General features: G+C 42.8%; 2 protein-coding genes across 2 annotated transcripts in view; both read right to left on the reverse strand.

The window, feature by feature from the left end:
• MRPS6 (mitochondrial ribosomal protein S6) overlaps nt 1–23,167 on the reverse strand; it is a 37,682-nt gene extending 14,515 nt beyond the window's left edge. Inside the window, exon 1 of the mRNA XM_072138712.1 lies at nt 23,032–23,167. Coding sequence (XP_071994813.1) covers nt 23,032–23,076 — 45 coding nt within the window. The 5' untranslated portion in view covers nt 23,077–23,167. The remainder of the gene's footprint in view (nt 1–23,031) is intronic.
• On the reverse strand, nt 1,159–23,160 carry SLC5A3 (solute carrier family 5 member 3). Its single transcript, XM_072138711.1, has 2 exons — nt 23,032–23,160; nt 1,159–11,141 (listed from the first exon to the last, which is right to left on the reverse strand). Exon 2 carries the CDS (start codon nt 10,922–10,924, stop codon nt 8,777–8,779), a length of 2,148 nt encoding a protein of 715 aa, XP_071994812.1. The 5' UTR covers nt 10,925–11,141; nt 23,032–23,160; the 3' UTR covers nt 1,159–8,776.
• Nucleotides 23,168–24,633: the final 1,466 nt, after the last annotated feature.

Here is a 24,633-nt window from a genome sequence, read left to right on the forward strand (position 1 = left end):
GGTCGTGCCAGGTGGGCAGAAGTTGTTGGAGCAGAGTGTGCCTGCCTCTGTAAACCTGTACGTCACCCATATCCTCTCCCCCAATTGGAGAGGAATCTGGCATTTCTGCCCTCTTCTAATTTTTCTTGTTTGCCTTATCAGATACCCTCCACATCTCCTGATCCAGAAAGTGAGAGATCAGTTCTTTATAATAGTTATTTTATGGCACATAGCCACTTCTCATTGGAGAGCAATCTCAAGATCTTCTAGATCCCCCCCCCCCTTTGACCATGGTATTTAAAATGGAAGAACCTCGGCAGACAAATCTTAAACCTTCCATATTGACTCTAGGAGCAGATTGTGGGGTACTGGATGACTATCAAATGTGTAAGGGTACCACCCAACCCAAAGATGGGGTAAGACCAACCCTTTAGTTCTCCATTAAGAGAAGCCAAGTGATTAGAAGAACCTAACCCCATTTTCTATCGTAAAACAATATATGTTCATCCACAGAGTGCTTGCATGTAGCCGAGTTGTGAAAATATCTGCTATAAAATGAGAACAGGCACGTAAAGATCTAATGTAGTTTTACCTATTTATGTTCTACATTGACCTTTACAAAATTACCACCGATTCTGGCACAGTTGGAGATTTTTCCCAAGATCCCCCTGTTCCCCAGCAATCTTTGCAGTGAACTTTTGGCTAATTAGACTCCCTACTGTCAGCTGGGCAGTGCTGGGTTGTCTGAAATTAGCATATTAGGATCTGAAACTAAGAGTTTGGGGGCAGTGGGTGCAATGACAAGTGGGAATCAATGGGGGGAGGCCTTCAACGACCCCCTTCCAGCCAGATTTCCCTGACCCATATGCTACTTTTGTTGTGTTGGGGCAGGGAGCGTGGCGAGTGGAGAATATAGTATAAAACTTCTCGGGTCCAAACCTGGTCTTAAGTCCGAACTGGTGGAGTTTGCACCTAGTCTACTATGAGGTCAAAGCCTCTTTGTAGATATGGGCACCGGACCACCAACAGGGGGAAACTTTAAGAGTGGCGTTCAAAATGCCAGTCTTAATGAATTCCCCCAACCCCCAATTTAGTTGGGGGTTAAAAGTTGCACACAAAGCCTGAAGATTTGTCAAACGAACGATAAAAACGGAAAAGTAGCCAACAGAAGACACAAGATCAATAAAAAGTTTGCTTTAATTTGGCACTTAAGGAAACAAGGATTTTTCTTAACTGAGCAAATATATCATCAACAATACATATTCGTCATATGTTTTTGTCAACTGCTTCACAAAAATATTCGCACACACACAGAACTAACAGAAACACCGCTAACAATTCTGTAGTATTAAATAGACAACAGTAAAGTAGAAGCACACACAAAAACAACAACTGGATATCCAAAAAGGTAAAAAGTCCATATAGTTATAGGTATTAAGTACCTTTGTAAAACATTGTTCTAGTAAAATGCCTCAATCCAGAAAAGTCGTCTTCTCTGATTACCGTAGATGCTGAATATTCTCAGACCTACCACGAAGAACCAAAACCAAGGTAGAGCAGAAAACACGCTAGACATTATGAATGTAAAATCAGTTCTGGTCACATAAATGTAACAATCAACAAAATTCCAAATTCTAAGAGATTTTACACAAGATCTATAATGTTGGGGGTAGGGGTTGGAGTCGAGTTTGAGAGTCGAGCCCCTCCCCTAAAGAAGTCAATAAACCCCAAATAAACATCCAACCCAAGATATAATTCCCAAGCATCAAAAATACACACACATGTTTTTGTTCCCTAAAGACATGAAGTTTTCAGTGAAGACCCTTGAGTCATCTAAAATCTTGAAGGACATTTCCCTCAAGGAAACTATACATGGTCCAGAATTCTTGACAATTAGGTGGAGAACATCATACAACATCTATGGGAAATACCAAGTTTTGTGTTGATCAGAAGTGTTTAACACCATAAAATGATAACGTCTACAAAAAGTGTCCACCACAAACTAAAGTCCAGCTCAACTCGGAGAACCTCAGAAGATCTGGTAATGACTACGTGTGGAATTATTTTCCAACATACTCAAAGAATTGGGCCACAAATGTTCTTGGTGGTAGTAATATCTATGCGAGTGATGGACTTGTGTAAATAAGGCATTTTTATGGTACCCTAAAAATTGGCTCTATCCAAAATATGGAAAGCCAGGGGGACGTATCATTTACCTAAAAAAATAGGTCAGGTTTCAAAAGGCACGAAAGAAATTATGAGCTTTATGAGAAAGTGGATACCATTAAAGAAGGCCAGCAAAGCAAAATGATTACTTACATACCACCTCCTGACCAAAACTGATCCAGACACAGTAGATATCTATGATTTTAGACATCCTTGAGGGTAGAAACCCAAATGATTTATCAAGGCCATGGAATCCATTGGCCATGGGGGCTTGAAATATGACAACTACTACTAAGATCCAAAACAATAGTGGTGCTCAGAGCAGTTGTCCCAATATTTATTGCTAGACAAGAGGTGATACAGCTATATATCCAACTTTAAGGCCAAAGTCTAAGAAGGTACCAAGTTGAACAGAGTGGCTGATGATGATGATACATTATAGGTCTATTTTCTACCACCAGGTTGGTTACTTGTACCAGAATTCTACTAATTTTGGCGCTTTCAATGTATTGTAAGCCACGCCCGTTTTCCCCGCTTACTTACAACTCTTCTTGGATGAGGCAAAAAAAAAAAAAAAAAGTCATCTCAAACTAATCTAGTGCATAGCATCTAGGTCATATTTTTTGGTGCAAATCAAGCCATAATTCTGGCAATAAAGCTAAGATTATCTAATAAAGGCTTTCTTCTCCAATTACGTCACAATTTTTTGGCTGCTCTTCTATTACCACAGAACAAAGCATTGTGGTAAGACAGACATATAAGATGTAAGCTGGTGGATGACATCATCATCTGGTTAGAATTGTCCATCAAACCCAACAATTTCACTAGATCTGCCAACTATCGCGTAACGGGAGCTCCAAACTCTTCCTTCAAGGCAGAAGTTGAGCGGAAGAAGGGTTGGGCATGTCAGAAGAAGTCTCTATCGACTCTACACGATTGGCCAAATCAACTACACATGTTTATGGTGCAGTCGGGAGCCACTGCTGTTAGTCAAACGCTAATCGTGATCATCCTCAGAATTCTCAAACGTATCAGATGCAGCTTTGAAAGTAAATGGAGAAGAAATGTGATATAAACGATTTACTTAACGTGCTATACAGAATTTAAGTGCAATGTTCCAAAAAGTGCTCGATAAGCCTTGCCTAGCCACGTTGAATTGTGAAGATTTTTTTCAATCTAAAGCTATTTTAATGATTAATATATACATATCAGCCATCGATTGCAGAGTGTTCACAAGTAGTAGGGGCTACTATTTATACACCGATATCCGATACATCACCAAGTTGTGGAAGGGTTTTAATTTTTGGCCATTCCCCCCCACCACCTTCCCCATTAATTAGAAAGTAAGGTCATCAAAATTATTGGATTTAATCATTTTCTGGAACGATCCTCAGTTTGTTCTGTTCTAGATGTACCAGGAACGTTAGGTGTCCATACGTATTAAGGAGAAGCAGACTGACAATGGACCCACCACTGAAGAAATGAAGATCCATTGAGAGACCTTTTCAGACACAGCTATACGTATCTTAGTCTTTGGGCCATTACGGTTGTCCAAACTTGCATGTGTATATTCAATGACCCAATGGAAACACTTCAAGATAGTCTTAATTGCAAATCTTTTGCAAGAAAAAAAATAAGGTCAACTACGTTCCAGAAGTCATCGATCACTAAAGATTCAATGGTTAAAGGTCCTACTCCTCTATTGTATGTGCACGTTTAGTTTCCTTCCGGAACGTTCATACTTAGGCACTCGCAATTTTAAAACAGTAGCAAAGAAAATATATACATCATTAAAAGTCTCTACAGGGTTCCCGATCGTCAGATTAAAGCCATGGGACAGGATAGACAAATTCCACAAGATCGGCTACGACTTTGTACACAACACGTTACAAGGGGCAATGATTCAGTGACAAAGCAACAGTAAAAATCCACCATTATAAAAAACATCGCGTATAGAATTTTATTGAATGGGCACTTGTGATCAAAAAAAAGAAAAAAAGTGTATTTTGAGGGCAGCATATATAGGTGCGGGTCCAGCATCAAAAACATCAAATAGCTGATTGTTCAATACTTTGTGCTCATCACTAAGCTGGCCTAAGAGCCAGGGTCTCCAACATACGGGGGATACTAGACCATCACATTACATACACATTTGTGAATACCCGACTATCTGAATGTGCTTTTAACAAAACCTACTTCCAGCCTCGGAAAGGGGCTGTCCAAACAGAAGTTCATACAAATGACCATAGATGTTGTCCATGAATTGGCCAAGTTACTTGTGGCACATAGAAGCTATGATGACCATATGGGCTCATCTTCGTTGAGAAGAAAGGATGGGGCATTTCCAATTCCGAACATCTTCTGTCACAGGAGAACCAGGACAGCTCTGAAAGCGCATAGTATCCTCACCCTTCTAAGGAACTAAATATTTTGATACAAAAATAATTAATAAAAATACAGGTTATACTACGGGAGGCCGGTAAAATATATGGTAGATGATCTTGCACGTAGAAGGGATATCTCCAACTGGTCATGGTTGAATTTTCTTGTTTTTCGTCATATTATCAGTGGTGAAAAATGGACTCTTCATATGATAGGATGGGACTTGTCTTAATTTTTTAAAGACCCCTAGATGGTGGTAATAATTTCAATAGTTACCTTTCCGACTAGTTATTGGGCTAGCAGTTTCTCCTGGAAGACCCCTTTTTTGCAGGCCATGTGAGGTCCGCTTGCACTCAGATGGCCACATTAAATCCTGCCGCCCGAGAGAATATGGACTAGCTCCGAGTTCTGTGACGATTGAAACCACAGCTGGGGGTATGAACCCATAGAAATTGAATTGTCACAAAAGCAACTTCCGCGTGAATGTTATTAGAACAATTTTGCTACGGCGATTTTGTAAAGGCTTAGTTCGAAGCCTGATGGCCTACTGTAATGATTACTTTATACTGTATTTTAAGCTAAAAACTAGATGATCCAGTCCACTAATGGCCAACCACAACTAATAGGAGACATCACCTCTACATACAAGATCAGGACCCCTTAGGATTGATCCAACAGGAACAATATGTTGCCCTGGAACTCGAGTACCAACTACAAACAGTATGGAAAAAGCAACCCAGCTGACTCACTCAAATTCTCTCGTTTCGACTTCAGCAGACCATCAACTAGCTTTTGGCTTATCAACATTAGACAGATCTATGCTTCACGGTGGGCTCACAGGTATTATGTAGCAAGCAACCACCGGTAAAACCCACAATTAGTGCTGGAACTGACTAGGACTTAAATGCCGGTGGCCCATGTGCGCCCCCATTTTGCCTGGTATACTTTCTCCCGTGACCTCATCAGGGAGCGATGACCCATTCCCACTGTTACAGTATCCAGTTCACCATGGAATACGGCAGTATATTTAAGTAGAGAACAGACCACCGAAAGTTCGACCAAGCTCGATGTGATCCATCAGGAGTTAATTGGAAATATCTAGCAAATCTGGAGAGTCTCAAAACCCGCACATAGAACTACAATTCATCCAGAACTAAAAGACCTAGAGTGTCCAGGTTGACCTAGTGTTTCCGATACTGGTCAAAGTGGTTCACCTTTTTTTTTATTCTGTAAGAGTATTAAATTTGACTACCCCCCCTCCCCCCTTCAACTCCACTAGAGGCCTAGATGAATATGAAGGACCTTAACGTCATGCAATCATGTATTGGAAAAATAAATTACCGGAAGCATCTAATTTTTTAGGTTGAGGATTGAAACTGCTCAGAGCAATGCAAAATAGCACTTTGTGGGGTCACAATCAATAAAAATATCCCCTACGTTCTATTATTGACATTACCTTAAGGTGCGAGAAGGTCTCGTGAAGGATGGCGAGGAAGCCAAGGAAAATTTTGGCATGAAATATTATAAAATTTGAGAATAAACTAAATGCCTGAAAACTAAAAAAAAAAAAAGATCTGCTAATTTTTTTTTTATTTTTTTTCAAAAAATCTGATTAATACTGCAGATTCAGGCTGAGAGATTTATGGAAAGATTAGTTTCTAAGGAGTTATTCACCTAACTAGACAATTTCATAGGGCGTTGTTGTGGAAAGGGTGGTCTATTTTCAGGAAAAAAAATTTATATTGTTTGTGTAAGGCAAAGTTATAGAGTTTTCCAATAGAATTGTATATCAATTCCTTTATGTTTTTTTTTTAGATCTCTGCTTGCTGTCCTGCTATATAGGTTTCCTTCCATTGGATAGAAATATGTCCTTTGTCACGCGATGGACAAGCAGGAGCAAAAGCCGTTAATCGCTCTGTGATACCCGCGTGTCCATCACATGGCCATGGACAGATTTCCATCCACCTGAAGTAAACATAGAAGCTTTCTATAGAAGATAAGCAAGCAGAGATCTAGAAAACTGAAGAATTTAAACTGTATAACTTTTCTTTACACAAACCGTATAAAAATTTTTGCTGAAAGTAGACGACTCCTTTAAGTAGTGTCCCCCTAGCAACTAGTCTATCTTCGGTTAACTGGGGCTTTAGCTCAATGCCAGACTGGCACCAAAATGTAGGAAAAGACAGGATTTTTCAGATTTTTGTGAACCTTGATCTGTGAATACACATTTAAAAATGTGTTTTATTGTTTTTCTTTTACATGAAGAATAATTACTTCTCATTCTCAGCTCTACTGAAGTCCTAATGACCTAAATGTGAGCAAAGGTAATGGGTTTCATAACCCAATTCTCAGGCCAAGTGCTGCAATAACCGCATTTCCCAAATCTCCCGTTTAGCTCGTTGTGGACGCCAGTGATAATCCATGAACACCACCAAAATCGGCATCCAGCTTTATTCGTCACATCGACAGCATTAACAACGATACACAGAAGCGTTCCGACGCGTTTCCGACCTTTCTTCTGAGGTGTTGCTCATCCATTATCGGGGACATAAGAGGGGAACTGTCCCTTCCGTTTGTGCACCCGGTTGGGGAGATTATATTTTTCTTGTGTGTGTATTTGGTCCCCTTGAAAGGTCATCAGGATTTTTTTACAATATTGAATTTCAGATTTTTAGTGGGATTGGCCACATTTAGGACACACCATAGAATCTAAATACAAGTCATGCGATTGGTTACCTTCCATAGATTATCGATATACGCTAGTAGTCTATGATGGGGCTTTATTTATTAAAAATATATATATATATTTATATTTTGTTCTTATAGGGCAAAATCTACAATTTAAAGAGTACTTCACCTTCTAATAAACTTTGCCGGAATAAGTAGTCAAATTAGTATACACAAAGAGTGACACCGATCGGTGTTGGGGGGGACGGGTAGTCTAAATGATGGACACTCAGCAATCAGGAAAACATTGGGTCCCTAAAGTGCCCAATACCGAACGGAGTAAGATGTACACGTGCAGCATTCAGTTGCCCAAGAAATCCGTCCTTAAAATCCCATAGAAACGAACTCTAGAGTAAGAATTCAGTATGGGGCACTTTTGGAGGTTTTGGCAAGAGCCCCACCATGATCACATACTCAGCAAGGGGAGGGGGGTTTGCTGCCGGCAATTGTGTAAACTGTAGAAAATTACTAAACAAACAACTAAAACTATAACTAATACTAGTAAGTGTTAGTAAGAGTCTCGATTAATCTTGTATAACATTGATCGGTGCCGGTCACAGCCAGGTACCTCTCTGTGTAAAGGACCAATTTGGGCACCTGAATAAAAAAGTCTGGATATGTGGAAAACTTAAGTTTTAATAAAAGGTCTTATAGAAAAAAAACAAACACCCTGTTCACAAACATAACCCTGCCCTTAAAATTAAAAAAAAAGACAAAAAACTAATACAAAAATATCTAAAGAACCCTAAAGAAGCACAAATTTAAAGTCTATAAAAATGTAATTAAAATAAATATTAAGACAAAACACAAAATTAAGTATTAAGCACTCATTTACACTATGGGACAGAGGACCATCCGGAATACCGGACAACAAATAAAATAAAAAAAAACAAAAAAAAACACAGAAGGTGGAAAATAATCCGATGTAACGCTGTGATTAAAGGACTAAGGCAAAGTCAAGGTAGTCTGCATTAAAAATATATAAATATATACATATACAGAATTGTAATTCACAAATTTGTTGTGCCAAATCCATCCTTGGATTAAAAAAAACAGAAGTCTACTCTCCTCTCCGACAACCAGTAAACGTTCCTCAAAGTAATAAATTACATATATTTGGTTAAAAAAAAAAATTAGGCATAATACAGAATCCTTAAAGGGGTATCCCAGTTTGATCCATAAGGTCAGACCAATCAGAACTCAACCAATTGCCTTAAAAAGATGAGATCCAGCACTGAGGTCCAGTGGATAAGTGATAAAGGATTGGTGGAGGTCAACCGGTCATACTTAGAAGTGGACACTCATAAACCTTTAAACATACCCATTGGATAATTAATCATTTTTTTTAGATTCTGATACCCCTTTAGATTTCACCTAATTTTGGTCACCGATGATCGGGTTAAAGGTCATATTCAGAGTAAACAATACATTGGAACACGCAATGACCCATCATTTATTCCATCTTTCGAAAGGCAATAGTAAGGGATTGTTCGCGTCACACTGCAGAAGGTACATTTTACACTTACAATGAGAAGTAAATGAACATAAACAACCCTACGGAGCACACACAAACCAGTCCAGTGTTGAGAACTCGTTTGACAATCGGGCTCTCTTCTAACATTTTTAAGCACACGGCTTCATCGTCCACCTCCTCCTCCTTTATGGCTCTCTTATTGGGACTGGTGCTTTTATACCCACAGAACCAGTCAAGACACTTCGAGCATTTGCTTTGGTCCTCTTTATTCAGCTCTGGAGGAAGTTGTCCCATAAGCGATGCTTGCCCATTGGAGTAACAATCCACTGGAGTCTCCGCTTCAGAGACACTTAGGGAGCTTACGGGATTTGTGTCATCTTTATAAGTCATCAGAAGGTTTAAGTCCTCCGTTTGGATGTTCTTAATGTGGTCATCTGACTTCCCATTAGGAAGCACTTGTTTCAGGGCATCCGTGGAAGGCATGTTATTTTTCTCATGTTCTTTGTAGGAAGCTTCCTTGTCTGTTTTTTCTTTTAAAGTCTTGTTTTTCAATGCCCAGAAAGTAGTGGTCCTGATCTGTTCTTTCTTTGGAGGTGGTGTCAAAAGGCTGACTACAATAGCAATACTACCGGTAATCCAAAACAGAGCGGTTGCAATGTACATATAATGGATATTTTTGATGAAGCCCGGACGATTATCTGGTTGATTGCACTCTGGGGCTCGGTAGACAAAGGCCAATACGAGACGGGTGCCTCCAAGTACAAAGCCTACCATCCCACCATAAAATGCTCCTTGTTCATTACAGCGCTTCCAGAATACGCCCAGCAGGAACAACGCAGCTACTGGAGGAGTCAAATAGTCTGCCACCTCTTGGATGTATAGGTACATTTGTCCTCCTTGCATCTCCACGATGATTGGGACCCAGGCAATGCTGATTACTACCATGAAAGCTACAAACACCCTCCCGACCAACATAAGCTCTCGAGATGTTGCACTTTTCCGCATAAATTTGTAGATGTCAAGGGTAAATATGGTGCTTGCACTGTTAAATATAGAGTCCAGGTCACTCATAAGGGCTGCAATCATAACAGCCATCATAAGACCACGTAGACCAACAGGAAGAACTTTCATGACCAATCTTGGATAGGCAATATTGGAGCATCCGGCTCTGCTGCCACATACTTCCATGCAGTGCTCAGGGTTAATGCAAGCGATGTCATCTACAAACATGATTCTGGATACCATCCCAGGAATTACTATCAAGAACATTGGTAAAATTTTTAAAAACCCGGCCATGAGAGTTGATCCTTTGGCGTGGGAAATATTTTTGGCTGCTAAAACTCTCTGGACAATGACTTGGTCTGCACACCAATACCATACCGATGCAGGAGTCTGACCCAGGAGAAATCCAGGCCAAGGGATGTCTTCATCAGACGGTTCTCGGAGCATCCTAAGAGAATCAGGTTTTGGTGAGACATGGCAAGAGTTCGTATTGGTGAAGTTATGGGTCATCAATATAGCGGTAATATTGGGTGTTGCCAACATATATCTCCTTTTAACTTCTTCAAATCCTCCGATTTCCACAAAACTTATAATGGTTAAAGTCAATGCCCCGATGATCATGAGAAAAGCCTGAAGGGTGTCTGTATAAATCACAGCTACCAAACCACCGGTGACCGTGAGCAGTGCAGTCATTCCAATGAGTAAGATAACCGACAGATATAAGTTCCAACCGAGGGATTCTTGGATGAACAACGCCCCTGAATACAAGTCTACGGACAGTTTGGTGAAGATGTACAAAATCAAGGAAAGAACAGCAAAGTAGACTTGGATTCTATGTCCTCCAAAGCGTTTGGATAGATATTCAGGCATAGTGTATACTCCAGAACGAATGTAGACAGGAATAAAAACCCATCCAAGGAGCTGCAACAGCAACAAGGCGTTTAGTTCCCATGCGCCTACTGCGAATCCACTCGCTGCTCCAGATCCCGATAGTCCAATGAAATGTTCACTACCGATATTGCTTACAAACAGGGAGGCGCCAATAGCTGCCCAGGTCATAGAACGACCTGCCAGGAAATATCCGCTTACTGTACTCCTGTTCGATTTCCACATGGCAAAAAATCCAAAGCATAATACCAATACAAAGTACAATGCCACTATGGCAATATCAGCCGCTTCCAGTGAAGCCCTCATGATTAGATGATGGCGGTGAGTCCTTTATAAACCACACCGGTGCCTCAGGTCAAAAGAGTGTAAAAAATATATAAGTCTTTGTCCTTTGGTTTGCTCTCTTGATGCCGGTTCCGGCAATATTCGATGCTTAGCATGCACTTTTTTGTTTAAATCGTCAATTTCCAAAGCCATCGGCTATTTAACCATGGAAGGGAAGGAGGACCTAAAGTAAGGAACCCTGCAAGGCAGCAAAAACAAAGAGACAAAGACACAATTAGAAAAGGTAGTCATTGTGAGGACAATGACACGTTGAAGAAAAAAAAAAGTACAACGAAGCTGCCAAAAGCTACAAAGAACCTGAAGGGTTAACAGCACATTACATGTCAGCTCTTAAAGGTACACAGAAAGACGCGGCGCGGGAGAGAAAGACATGGGCGTGGGAACTATGCACATAACAAACATACAAACACCTTCACAGGCCACCATGACAATCTAAAAATATAGACCATCGTAAAGTTACAAAAAGGGAAGAACATACAGAATAAAAAAAAATATAGAATAAACATTACGTTACAGTTATTATATTCTCTAGGCGCTAAGTGATTGATATCACTCAGGCAGAAAATGTTTCATTAACGTAGGGCTCTTTCGCATTGGCTCTGGAGACCTCAATTACCCCTTGATGGACAGAGGTGTCCAAGGCAAGCGAAACAGAGCACAAACAATTATTTGATGGCATTTTACCCAACTAGGACTCCTGCACCAAACTTTTTGAGATGTTTTCCAATACGGTCTAAAGTGACTTCCCTAGAAGGCCCCGATTCTCTTAATCAAGCCACGTTCCCCACAAATGGGTTTGGTCTGGAAAAACTTGCTCCATGGCCAGGCCGGATTTAGCGGTCCGAATATGTTGAGTTCAGTTCTGTGATTCTACGTTTGGTCTGGCAAAACTCACAAGTGCACGGACAAAGTCCCTCATGGGCCACGTGGTCAATGATTCCATCAACACTAGATGGGTCGACTATAGTGAAGTTTTACTTAGAAGCTACATTTTTAGAATTTATGGAGATTATTTGAACGATTATCTGGTGCCAGATGCTATGCAACTACAAACATGCTATCCTTTCTAGACTTAAGTTTGTGAGAGTTCTCACCAGCTTCCAAGAAGTCATCACGGGCCTCTAAACTCTACGGTAACTTGTCTACACCTACTCTCAAGTAGGTTTCTGGACCATTATAAAAGGAGATATATATATATATATAGGCTCTGCTTTTTTATTAATTTCCCACCAGCATACTAAAGTACATAAAAACGGGCTATATAGTATAAATACGGAGTAAAACACCAACAAAGTAAAGATAAGAGGGCACTGCCCATAAGAGCGAACACTCAAAAGAAGGTCAAACATTCAAATTAAATACTCGGATTATTCTTGAAGAAGCCTGCCGAGAGGAGCCAGGGCTAAATGAGAGAAAATGTGATGATCAGCTCGGTAAGGACTTTTATACTTCTATGATCGTACACCCAACTAAGTCAGTCTACCCACAAAGGACCAAACCAAGTTGATTACAGGTAAGTGGAGACCCCCCTGACTCTTAGCTTCAGCAATTGGTGAGGGTTTCAGCGCAATATCGATCAAGATTTCTGATATGTCTTTAGTAGAGATGATTGGACTCAAACTTTAGGTTCGACGTCCTCCATTCGGCAGCCCTGCTTAATCCGGACATGTAGCTTAAAGGGCACCTACCACCACAAATCTACCTATAAAGGTAGATCGGGTGGTAGGTGAATCAATGGGACGTGAGGATAGCCCTTTTAAGGGCTAATCCTCACGTCCCCGCACTTTTTTGTAAACTTTTATTACCCTAATATGTTAATTTTGTTATGCGGCTACTTGGGCGTGGAGTAGCCGCATCTGAGATTACACGAGGCGGCTACTCCCCGCCCCGGTAGCCACTTTACCCCTCCTACTCACCATGTTCGGCGCGCAGCTGCTCGTAGCTGCGCGCCCTCGTCCGCCGATCCTGCCGTTTGCGCATGTTCAGAACAGCAGGCCCGCGCCTGTGCAGCCCCGGCTTCGGAGCAGTGACCGCGCAGGCGCGGGCCTGCTGTTCTGCGCAGACGGCAGGATCGGCGGACGAGGGCGCGCAGCTACGAGCAGCTGCGCGCCGAACATGGTGAGAAGGAGGGGAAAAGAGGCTACCGGGGCGTGGAGTAGCCGCCTCGTGTAATCTCAGATGCGGCTACTCCACGCCCAAGTAGCCGCATAACAAAATTAACATATTAGGGTAATAAAAGTTTACAAAAAAGTGCGGGGACGTGAGGATTAGCCCTTAAAAGGGCTATCCTCACGTCCCATTGATTCACCTACCACCCGATCTACCTTTATAGGTAGATTTGTGGTGGTAGGTTTCCTTTAACCCGGACATGGGCTACAGAGAAGCCAATTAGGGAGCTTAACACCCCTCGCAACTAGGCATGGCTGTGGCAGGAGGAAACCTGATGGACACACCTGGACAATCACAGCCCTGCCTATGCCTAGTTACTAGTGGCATAAAACCGGCTGACTTGCTGCTCTGCACCAAACCAAGCAACACGTCCGATTAGGTGGAACATGTCCAAACCTAAAGTTTGGGTCCGCTCATCTCTGGCCAACAAACCTTTTTTTAGACGTAGAAAAGAGGTCTCCCACCTAGAACACAGTTCCAATGAATCCTTCAATATCCCTAACCACATCCTACATCCTGGTAAACGCCCGTTGACATTGGATGATCGTCAGCCGTGATGGGCACAGTAGACAGTCCAGACAAGTTTTGTGATATGCATTTTAAACATAATTGTTTGCAGAAACCATTGAAATGATACAAAGTTATGTCCTGCAAATGTTGGGATAATCTCTCAGTCGCCCATTTATGGCTCACGGATTTGCCAACAAATTATAGGCACCAGGTATAAATGACTGGTCCTACCGTTCTCAATGCTAAATGGATTTCGATATCTTACACCGATCAGATATTTATGGTCACACTTAGACTCGAGACACTTCGAAGTGGTCCCTTGTTGGACAACCCCTACGTGTTAGAAATGTACCATCACTATCACAAAGTTTTCCCTACCAAGAGCCCTTGTTATACTTTGGAAAATATGGGAATAAGTCGGATTCCCAGGAGAACTTTGCCCATTCAAGTTGTTTATGCAATAAAGGACAAGATACGTCGTCCAGAGCACTCAACCCTGGACAAGAGGCGAGGAGAAGACCCGAGCAGAAACCCAATTCTCCAAATAGGAGATCCCTTGGGCAATATTCCTGACATAATACAGTAATATAATATAAACTACATTCAATAAAGTTGACCTAGACTGGATTTATATACTTTGCACGGCAACACTGGCTAAAAATTATGCTCCACCTAAAGCACCAGCCACGGTCTGTGCTCGTAATAAAACTAAAACCTGCAAAATAGACATTTATATAAAGCCATATAATCTGCGCTTACGATGTAAAACCTCTTTTCTGGGATTTATGAAGTATAAAAAAAAAGGCAAAAGGAACAAGAAATAAGGATTAAGAGCTACTCCTGCAGGGTTAATGACTGCGAGAACTCACGCCAAAAAACTTATTAAAATGGACTTGCCAATATTTAAACATTACAGGGTGAACCTGGAGACCTAGAGACTGGTCTTTCAGGGGAACCCAGGAGGTCTTCTGTGATCATGTCAACATTTTTCGGGAAATTGATTTCGGAGTTTGTAGAACTTATCAGATGACTTGTAAAGTTCTCTTCTGTCAAGTCATTAAAAATTCTACAAAATCTTTTCGTTTTGTGGTGACAACCAATATGCCCATCATCATAGCTCCCACAAGGGTCTCCACTTCTATAGGGTCCTCCTGCTTTATCATCCTTCTCTTCTGGGCTTTTTATTACCAAAGGTCAAACATTGAGGTCATATTGAATGTGAAAAAGAGCTACAAATGTCAGAATCAATTGGATGTAAAAACATGGAAGACGTGTCTAAAGAATCAAGTAATGTGCCCCGTTATGTATAGACAGTTATACTTGTTCTTTAATACTCGAGCCTATATTCTGTAAAGTTAAAGAGCTTCTCGGATGTGGACAATCCCTGATCTACAGAGAACAAAAATGGTCCTCCTGACCAGAGATGAGCTGTAATCTACAGAGCAGCCAAGCTGTAGGTGTTTCATTTCCCTGCAGCGCCCCTACAGGAGGGATGAAGCATTACAAAAGGTTATATTCTATTTTTACAATCCAATTCCATAACACACAGGAAGGAGCCAGAAGACAGCTCTGTCCAATGGGTTAACCTACGGAAGGGTTGTAAAGTTGGGAGCCTTGTCTTATAGGGAAAGTATTTGAACTTCTCTTAAGCCGTCTACTAGTCTTACTTACCTCTGTTGGCTACTGGAACCCGTGTTCTTGAGGCCTCCCTTAAAGTTAATACTCACCCTACTGCTTCCTAAACTATCTAGCAAGGGGAGGATTACATGTTGATCTGGGAACAATGAGCTGCAGTACCAGCAAGGGCCACACATCCATATATGGCACTGTGATATTGGGATCCCGGACAGAGGGTTTCTGCAAGGGTTTCCAGGTTCATACAGTTTTAAGATTTGGCCATTTTCTCTTAACTTTTACTATTTTACAAGATCTCTGCTTGCGGTCAGTGGCTGGGGACATTCCTGACCTAATAATACGATGCTTTCCCCGCTGCGGGGGGAGTGTTACACGGGGATCTTAGCTGTACACATTACGAAGGGGAAGTCTGATACCAAACCGGCCGCATTCGTGAGTGACATAACGAAGGCTGTGCCAAGGATCAGTCATATAAGAAGAATTATGTGTGAGCATGTAGGCCGCCTCACATAACAATTTAACCCATTGCATCCGGGGCAAGGGCATCAGTGGCAGTAGTACTGTGCACACCAGACCCCGGATGGGGCAGTAGTACTGTGCACAACACACCAGACCCCGGATGGGGCAGTAGTACTGTGCACAACACACCAGACCCCGGATGGGGCAGTAGTACTGTGCACAACACACCAGACCCCGGATGGGGCAGTAGCACTGTGCACAACACACCAGACCCCGGATGGGGCAGTAGCACTGTGCACAACACACCAGACCCCGGATGGGGCAGTAGCACTGTGCACAACACACCAGACCCCGGATGGGGCAGTAGCACTGTGCACAACACACCAGACCCCGGATGGGGCAGTAGCACTGTGCACAACACACCAGACCCCGGATGGGGCAGTAGCACTGTGCACAACACACCAGACCCCGGATGGGGCAGTAGCACTGTGCACAACACACCAGACCCCGGATGGGGCAGTAGCACTGTGCACAACACACCAGACCCCGGATGGGGCAGTAGCACTGTGCACAACACACCAGACCCCGGATGGGGCAGTAGCACTGTGCACAACACACCAGACCCCGGATGGGGCAGTAGCACTGTGCACAACACACCAGACCCCGGATGGGGCAGTAGTACTGTGCACACCAGACCCCGGATGGGGCAGTAGCACTGTGCACAACACACCAGACCCCGGATGGGGCAGTAGCACTGTGCACAACACACCAGACCCCGGATGGGGCAGTAGCACTGTGCACAACACACCAGACCCCGGATGGGGCAGTAGCACTGTGCACAACACACCAGACCCCGGATGGGGCAGTAGCACTGTGCACAACACACCAGACCCCGGATGGGGCAGTAGCACTGTGCACAACACACCAGACCCCGGATGGGGCAGTAGCACTGTGCACAACACACCAGACCCCGGATGGGGCAGTAGCACTGTGCACAACACACCAGACCCCGGATGGGGCAGTAGCACTGTGCACAACACACCAGACCCCGGATGGGGCAGTAGCACTGTGCACAACACACCAGACCCCGGATGGGGCAGTAGCACTGTGCACAACACACCAGACCCCGGATGGGGCAGTAGCACTGTGCACAACACACCAGACCCCGGATGGGGCAGTAGCACTGTGCACAACACACCAGACCCCGGATGGGGCAGTAGTACTGTGCACAACACACCAGACCCCGGATGGGGCAGTAGCACTGTGCACAACACACCAGACCCCGGATGGGGCAGTAGCACTGTGCACAACACACCAGACCCCGGATGGGGCAGTAGCACTGTGCACAACACACCAGACCCCGGATGGGGCAGTAGCACTGTGCACAACACACCAGACCCCGGATGGGGCAGTAGCACTGTGCACAACACACCAGACCCCGGATGGGGCAGTAGCACTGTGCACAACACACCAGACCCCGGATGGGGCAGTAGCACTGTGCACAACACACCAGACCCCGGATGGGGCAGTAGTACTGTGCACAACACACCAGACCCCGGATAGGGCAGTAGTACTGTGCACAACACACCAGACCCCGGATGGGGCAGTAGTACTGTGCACAACACACCAGACCCCGGATGGGGCAGTAGTACTGTGCACACCAGACCCTGGATGGGGCAGTAGTACTGTGCACAACACACCAGACCCCGGATGGGGCAGTAGTACTGTGCACAACACACCAGACCCCGGATGGGGCAGTAGTACTGTGCACAACACACCAGACCCCGGATGGGGCAGTAGCACTGTGCACAACACACCAGACCCCGGATGGGGCAGTAGTACTGTGCACAACACACCAGACCCCGGATGGGGCAGTAGTACTGTGCACACCAGACCCTGGATGGGGCAGCAGTACGGTGCACACCAGACCCTGGATGGGGCGGCAGTACGGCGCACACCAGACCCTGGATGGGGCGGCAGTACTGTGCACACCAGACCCGGATGGGGCAGTAGTACGGTGCACACCAGACACCAGAAGGTGAAGTAGTACTGTGCACATCACACCAAACACCTCACTGACAGATGAGAGGTGAAGTAGTAGTGTATACTCTACAGAAGTCCCTAGTAATAACATACTAAAAAAAAGATACCACAAGTAGTACTGTGTATGCTATACCAGATCAAACAAATAAATTAGAAGGTCATAAGAGAAGTGATATTGTACAGTCTTATGGAAACCCTATAATAAATGTCAGGGTAGCAGAGGTAGTACTGTGCACACTATACCAGATCCTACAATTACATAGTGGAGGACATGAGAGAAGTAGTACTGTGCACATGACTGCTGCCTCACAAAATACATCTCTAATCCTCTACAGTAATAAGCACAGTACAACTCCACATACACGGGGAGATTTATCATGAGTTTCTGAGGTAAAACTGTTCTGTCCATGGAAACCAATCAGAGCTCAGCTTGCATTTTATAAACAGCTGTTGGAAAATGAAAACTGCGCGTTGATTGGTTGCCATGAGCAACTAGAACAGTTCTGCTCTAAGAGACGTATTATTACATCTCTAATCCACTGTAGTGTATGTAAAACCTGGAGTCTACAGTAATAAGCGCAGTATAACTCCACATATACACTATGGGGGAGATTTATCATAAGTCTCTTAGAGCAGAATTGTTCTAGTTACAAATTGCAAACCAATCAGAGCTCGGCTTTCATTTCCCACAGCTGTTTATAATATTAAAGCTGAGCTCTGATTGGTTTCCATGGGCAACTAGAACAGTTTTACCACAGAAACTGAATGATACATTTCCCCCCCCCCACTTTCATCTCTAATAAAAAAAATGGCCAGCACGGTGGTTGAGTGAGTAGCACTTCTGCCTAGCAGCGTTGGGGACCTGGGTTCAAATCCCATCCAGGTGAAAATCTGCAAAGAGTTTGTATGTTCTCTCCTGGTTTGTGTGGGTTTCCTCCGGTTTCCTCCCACACTCCAAAACATACTGGAAGGTTGATTAGATTGTGAGCCCCATGGGGACAGGGACTGATTTGTCATGCTTTGTGCAGCGCTGTGGAATCTGTGTGCGCTATATAAAGAATTATTATTATTATCAAGGTAATCAATCTGCACAGTACAACTTCACATACACAGCACTTCTCTAATCCTCCCAGTGTATGGGAAGTAGTACTGTGCATTTCGCTGTAGACTTCAGATATGATATATACTACAGAGAGTAAGAGAAGTACTGAGTATGAGAAGTTGTACTGTGCATATGACTTCAGAGGATTGTAGACGTCGTGTGTAGTAGTATGAGAAGTTGTACTGTGCATGCTGCTCTATCACAATCTTCTGTTACTGATGCGATAAGAGAAGCAGCCGCAATGGTCAGGAGGTTGTACTGTTCCTGGCAGCACTTACTACTAGCACTGTACAAGAAGTAGTACTGGGTATATTATATTACAGCAGCGGCACGGGTTGTGACATCCTACTGTGCCTGGCACAACACCGTACAGTATCACAGCGGGCACTGTGTAGGAAGAAGTAGTAGAAGCGTGAAGTAGTACTGCACATGTTTCTATAGATATTGTATATATGTGTCACATAGGAGAAGCGGAAAAACTGGACGAGATGTAGTACTGTGCCCAGCACAACTTACTAAGTCAATACTGGCACAGAGTAAGCGTGGCACAGGTTACTATGTTATGTCAACACTGGCACAAGAGTTAGTACTAAGCATGGCACAACTTACGTTATGCAAACACTGGCAAAGCAGGTGAAATGGCACTGTGCCTGGCAAAACTTACTATACGATGCCTACACTGGCACAGTATAAGCATGGCACAGGTTACTATATAGACACTATGTAGTAGTACGAGGCTGGCATGGTATATATACACTATGTAGTATTATGAGGCTGGCATGGTATATAGACACTATGTAATAGTAGTATGAGGCTGGCATGGTATATAGACACTATGTAGTAGTATGAGGCTGGCATGGTATATAGACACTATGTAGTAGTATGAGGCTGGCATGGTATATAGACACTATGTAGTAGTATGAGGCTGGCATGGTAGGTATAGACACTATGTAGTAGTATGAGGCTGGCATGGTATATAGACACTATGTAGTAGTATGAGGCTGGCATGGTATATATACACTATGTAGTAGTATGAGGCTGGCATGGTATATAGACACTATGTAGTAGTATGAGGCTGGCATGGTATATAGACACTATGTAGTAGTATGAGGCTGGCATGGTAGGTATAGACACTATGTAGTAGTATGAGGCTGGCATGGTATATAGACACTATGTAGTAGTATGAGGCTGGCATGGTATATATACACTATGTAGTAGTATGAGGCTGGCATGGTATATAGACACTATGTAGTAGTATGAGGCTGGCATGGTATATAGACACTATGTAGTAGTATGAGGCTGGCATGGTATATAGACACTATGTAGTAGTACGAGGCTGGCATGGTATATAGACACTATGTAGTAGTATGAGGCTGGCATGGTATATAGACACTATGTAGTAGTATGAGGCTGGCATGGTATAGACACTATGTAGTAGTATGAGGCTGGCATGGTATATAGACACTATGTAGTAGTATGAGGCTGGCATGGTATATACACTATGTAGTAGTATGAGGCTGGCATGGTATATAGACACTATGTAGTAGTATGAGGCTGGCATGGCATAGACACTATGTAGTAGTATGAGGCTGGCATGGTATATACACTATGTAGTAGTATGAGGCTGGCATGGTATATAGACACTATGTAGTAGTATGAGGCTGGCATGGTATATACACTATGTAGTAGTATGAGGCTGGCATGGTATATAGACACTATGTAGTAGTATGAGGCTGGCATGGTATAGACACTATGTAGTAGTATGAGGCTGGCATGGTATAGACACTATGTAGTAGTATGAGGCTGGCATGGTAGGTATAGACACTATGTAGTAGTATGAGGCTGGCATGGTAGGTATAGACACTATGTAGTAGTATGAGGCTGGCATGGTATATATACACTATGGAGTAGTATGAGGCTGGCATGGTATATAGACACTATGTAGTAGTATGAGGCTGGCATGGTATATAGACACTATGTAGTAGTATGAGGCTGGCATGGTATATAGACACTATGTAGTAGTATGAGGCTGGCATGGTATATATACACTATGGAGTAGTATGAGGCTGGCATGGTATATAGACACTATGTAGTAGTATGAGGCTGGCATGGTATATAGACACTATGTAGTAGTATGAGGCTGGCATGGTATATACACTATGTAGTAGTATGAGGCTGGCATGGTATATACACTATGTAGTAGTATGAGGCTGGCATGGTATAGACACTATGTAGTAGTATGAGGCTGGCATGGTATATATACACTATGTAGTAGTATGAGGCTGGCATGGTATATACACTATGTAGTAGTATGAGGCTGGCATGGTATATAGACACTATGTAGTAGTATGAGGCTGGCATGGTATATAGACACTATGTAGTAGTACGAGGCTGGCATGGTATATAGACACTATGTAGTAGTATGAGGCTGGCATGGTATATACACTATGTAGTAGTATGAGGCCGGCATGGTATATAGACACTATGTAGTAGTATGAGGCTGGCATGGTATATAGACACTATGTAGTAGTACGAGGCTGGCATGGTATATAGACACTATGTAGTAGTATGAGGCTGGCATGGTATAGACACTATGTAATAGTGTGAGGCTGGCATGGTATAGACACTATGTAATAGTACGAGGCTGGCATGGTATAGACACTATGTAATAGTACGAGGCTGGCATGGTATAGACACTATGTAGTAGTACGAGGCTGGCATGGTATAGACACTATGTAGTAGTACGAGGCTGGCATGGTATAGACACTATGTAGTAGTACGAGGCTGGCATGGTATATAGACACTATGTAGTAGTATGAGGCTGGCATGGTATAGACACTATGTAGTAGTACGAGGCTGGCATGGTATATAGACACTATGTAGTAGTATGAGGCTGGCATGGTATATAGACACTATGTAGTAGTATGAGGCTGGCATGGTATATAGACACTATGTAGTAGTATGAGGCTGGCATGGTATATAGACACTATGTAGTAGTACGAGGCTGGCATGGTATATACACTATGTAATAGTATGAGGCTGGCATGGTATATACACTATGTAGTAGTATGAGGCTGGCATGGTATATACACTATGTAGTAGTATGAGGCTGGCATGGTAGGTATATACACTATGTAATAGTATGAGGCTGGCATGGTATATACACTATGTAGTAGTATGAGGCTGGCATGGTATAGACACTATGTAGTAGTATGAGGCTGGCATGGTAGGTATATACACTATGTAATAGTATGAGGCTGGCATGGTATAGACACTATGTAGTAGTATGAGGCTGGCATGGTATAGACACTATGTAGTAGTATGAGGCTGGCATGGTATAGACACTATGTAGTAGTATGAGGCTGGCATGGTAGGTATATAGACACTATGTAGTAGTATGAGGCTGGCATGGTAGGTATATAGACACTATGTAGTAGTATGAGGCTGGCATGGTAGGTATATACACTATGTAATAGTATGAGGCTGGCATGGTAGGTATATACACTATGTAATAGTATGAGGCTGGCATGGTAGGTATATACACTATGTAATAGTATGAGGCTGGCATGGTAGGTATATACACTATGTAGTAGTATGAGGCTGGCATGGTAGGTATATACACTATGTAATAGTATGAGGCTGGCATGGTATATAGACACTATGTAGTAGTATGAGGCTGGCATGGTATAGACACTATGTAGTAGTATGAGGCTGGCATGGTATATATACACTATGTAGTAGTATGAGGCTGGCATGGTATAGACACTATGTAGTAGTATGAGGCTGGCATGGTATAGACACTATGTAGTAGTATGAGGCTGGCATGGTATATAGACACTATGTAGTAGTATGAGGCTGGCATGGTATATAGACACTATGTAGTAGTATGAGCCTGGCATGGTAGGTATATACACTATGTAGTAGTATGAGGCTGGCATGGTAGATATATACACTATGTAGTAGTAGGAGCCCCTGTGAATGAATGAATGAATGGAGGGCAGGGTGAGCGGTGGGTGCCGGGCATGAGGCTGGGGCTGGCAGCCCGGGCTCCCCTCTCCTGCCCCCGGATACTTACACGCGGGGCACGGGCTGTGCCAATCAGGGCTGAGCACGTTACTCTGTAAGACATAAGGACAATGGCAGCACTCACCCGCTGCATGGCCTTCACGATCAGCGCCATCTCGTATCGGGGCATGGGTGCTGCTGGGTGCTGCTGGGTGCTGTTGGGTGCCGGCGACTCGTGTCTCCTGTCAGTGCAGCGGCGGCGGCTGAGCACAAGTGATCGGCTCCGGTGTTACACGAAGGACAAGAACTGACATCCGCTCCGCCCCTACACCGGCCCCGCCCCTTCCGTCACACACGGATCCGCCCCCAGCAGCCGCCATTCACCGCCCCGTGACACACACAGCACGATACACACAGCACAATACACACAATATATTATATACACTGTATACTACACTATATACACACAGCATACTACATTATATAAACAGTATACTACACCATATACACACAGCATAATACACCACATACACACAGTATACTACATACTAACTACTCACTATATACATACACACAGTATACTACATTATATACACACAGTATACTACATACTATACTACTCACTATATACACATACACACAGTACACTACACACTAAACTTCTCACTATATACCCAAACACACAGTATACTACATACTATATTACTCACTATATACCCATACACACAGTATACTACATACTATACTACTCACTATATACCCATACACACAGTATACTACATACTATACTTCTCACTATATACCCATACACACAGTATACTACATACTATACTACTCACTATATACCCATACACACAGTATACTACATACTATACTACTCACTATATACACATACACACAGTATACTACATACTATACTACTGACGATATACACATACACACCGTATACTACATACTTTACTACTCACTATATACCCATACACACAGCACACTACATACTAACTACTCACTATATACATACACACAGTATACTACATTATATACACACAGTATACTACACCACAGACACACAGTACACTACATACTAACTACTCACTATATACATACACACAGTATACTACATTATATACACACAGTATACTACATACTATGCTTCTCACTATATACACATACACACAGTATACTACATGCTATACTACTCACTATATACACATACAGTATACTACATACTATACTACTCACGATATACACATACACACCGTATACTACATACTATGCTTCTCATTAAATACCCATACCCACAGTATACTACATACTATACTACTCACTATATACACATACACACAGTATACTACATACTATACTACTCACTATAGACACATACACACAGTATACTACATACTATGCTTCTCATTAAATACCCATACACACAGTATACTACATACTATACTACTCACTATATACCCATACACACAGTATACTACACACTATACTTCTCACTATATGCATATACACACAGTATACTACATACTATACTACTCATTATACACACACACACAGTATACTACACACTATACTTCTTACTATATGCATATACACAGTATACTACATACTATACTACTCATTATACACACACAGTATACTACATACTATACTTCTCATTATATACCCATACACACAGTATACTACATACTATACTACTCACTATATACACATACACACAGTATACTACATACTATACTACTGA

The sequence above is a fragment of the Engystomops pustulosus genome, chromosome 2 (assembly GCF_040894005.1).
Source record: "Engystomops pustulosus chromosome 2, aEngPut4.maternal, whole genome shotgun sequence".
In the NCBI taxonomy this organism is placed as follows: Eukaryota; Metazoa; Chordata; class Amphibia; order Anura; family Leptodactylidae; genus Engystomops; species Engystomops pustulosus.

Coding starts and splice junctions, on each gene's coding strand:
- SLC5A3 (XM_072138711.1), bottom strand. CDS start 10,924: ATGAGGGCTTCACTGGAAGCGGCTGATATTGCCATAGTGGCATTGTAC.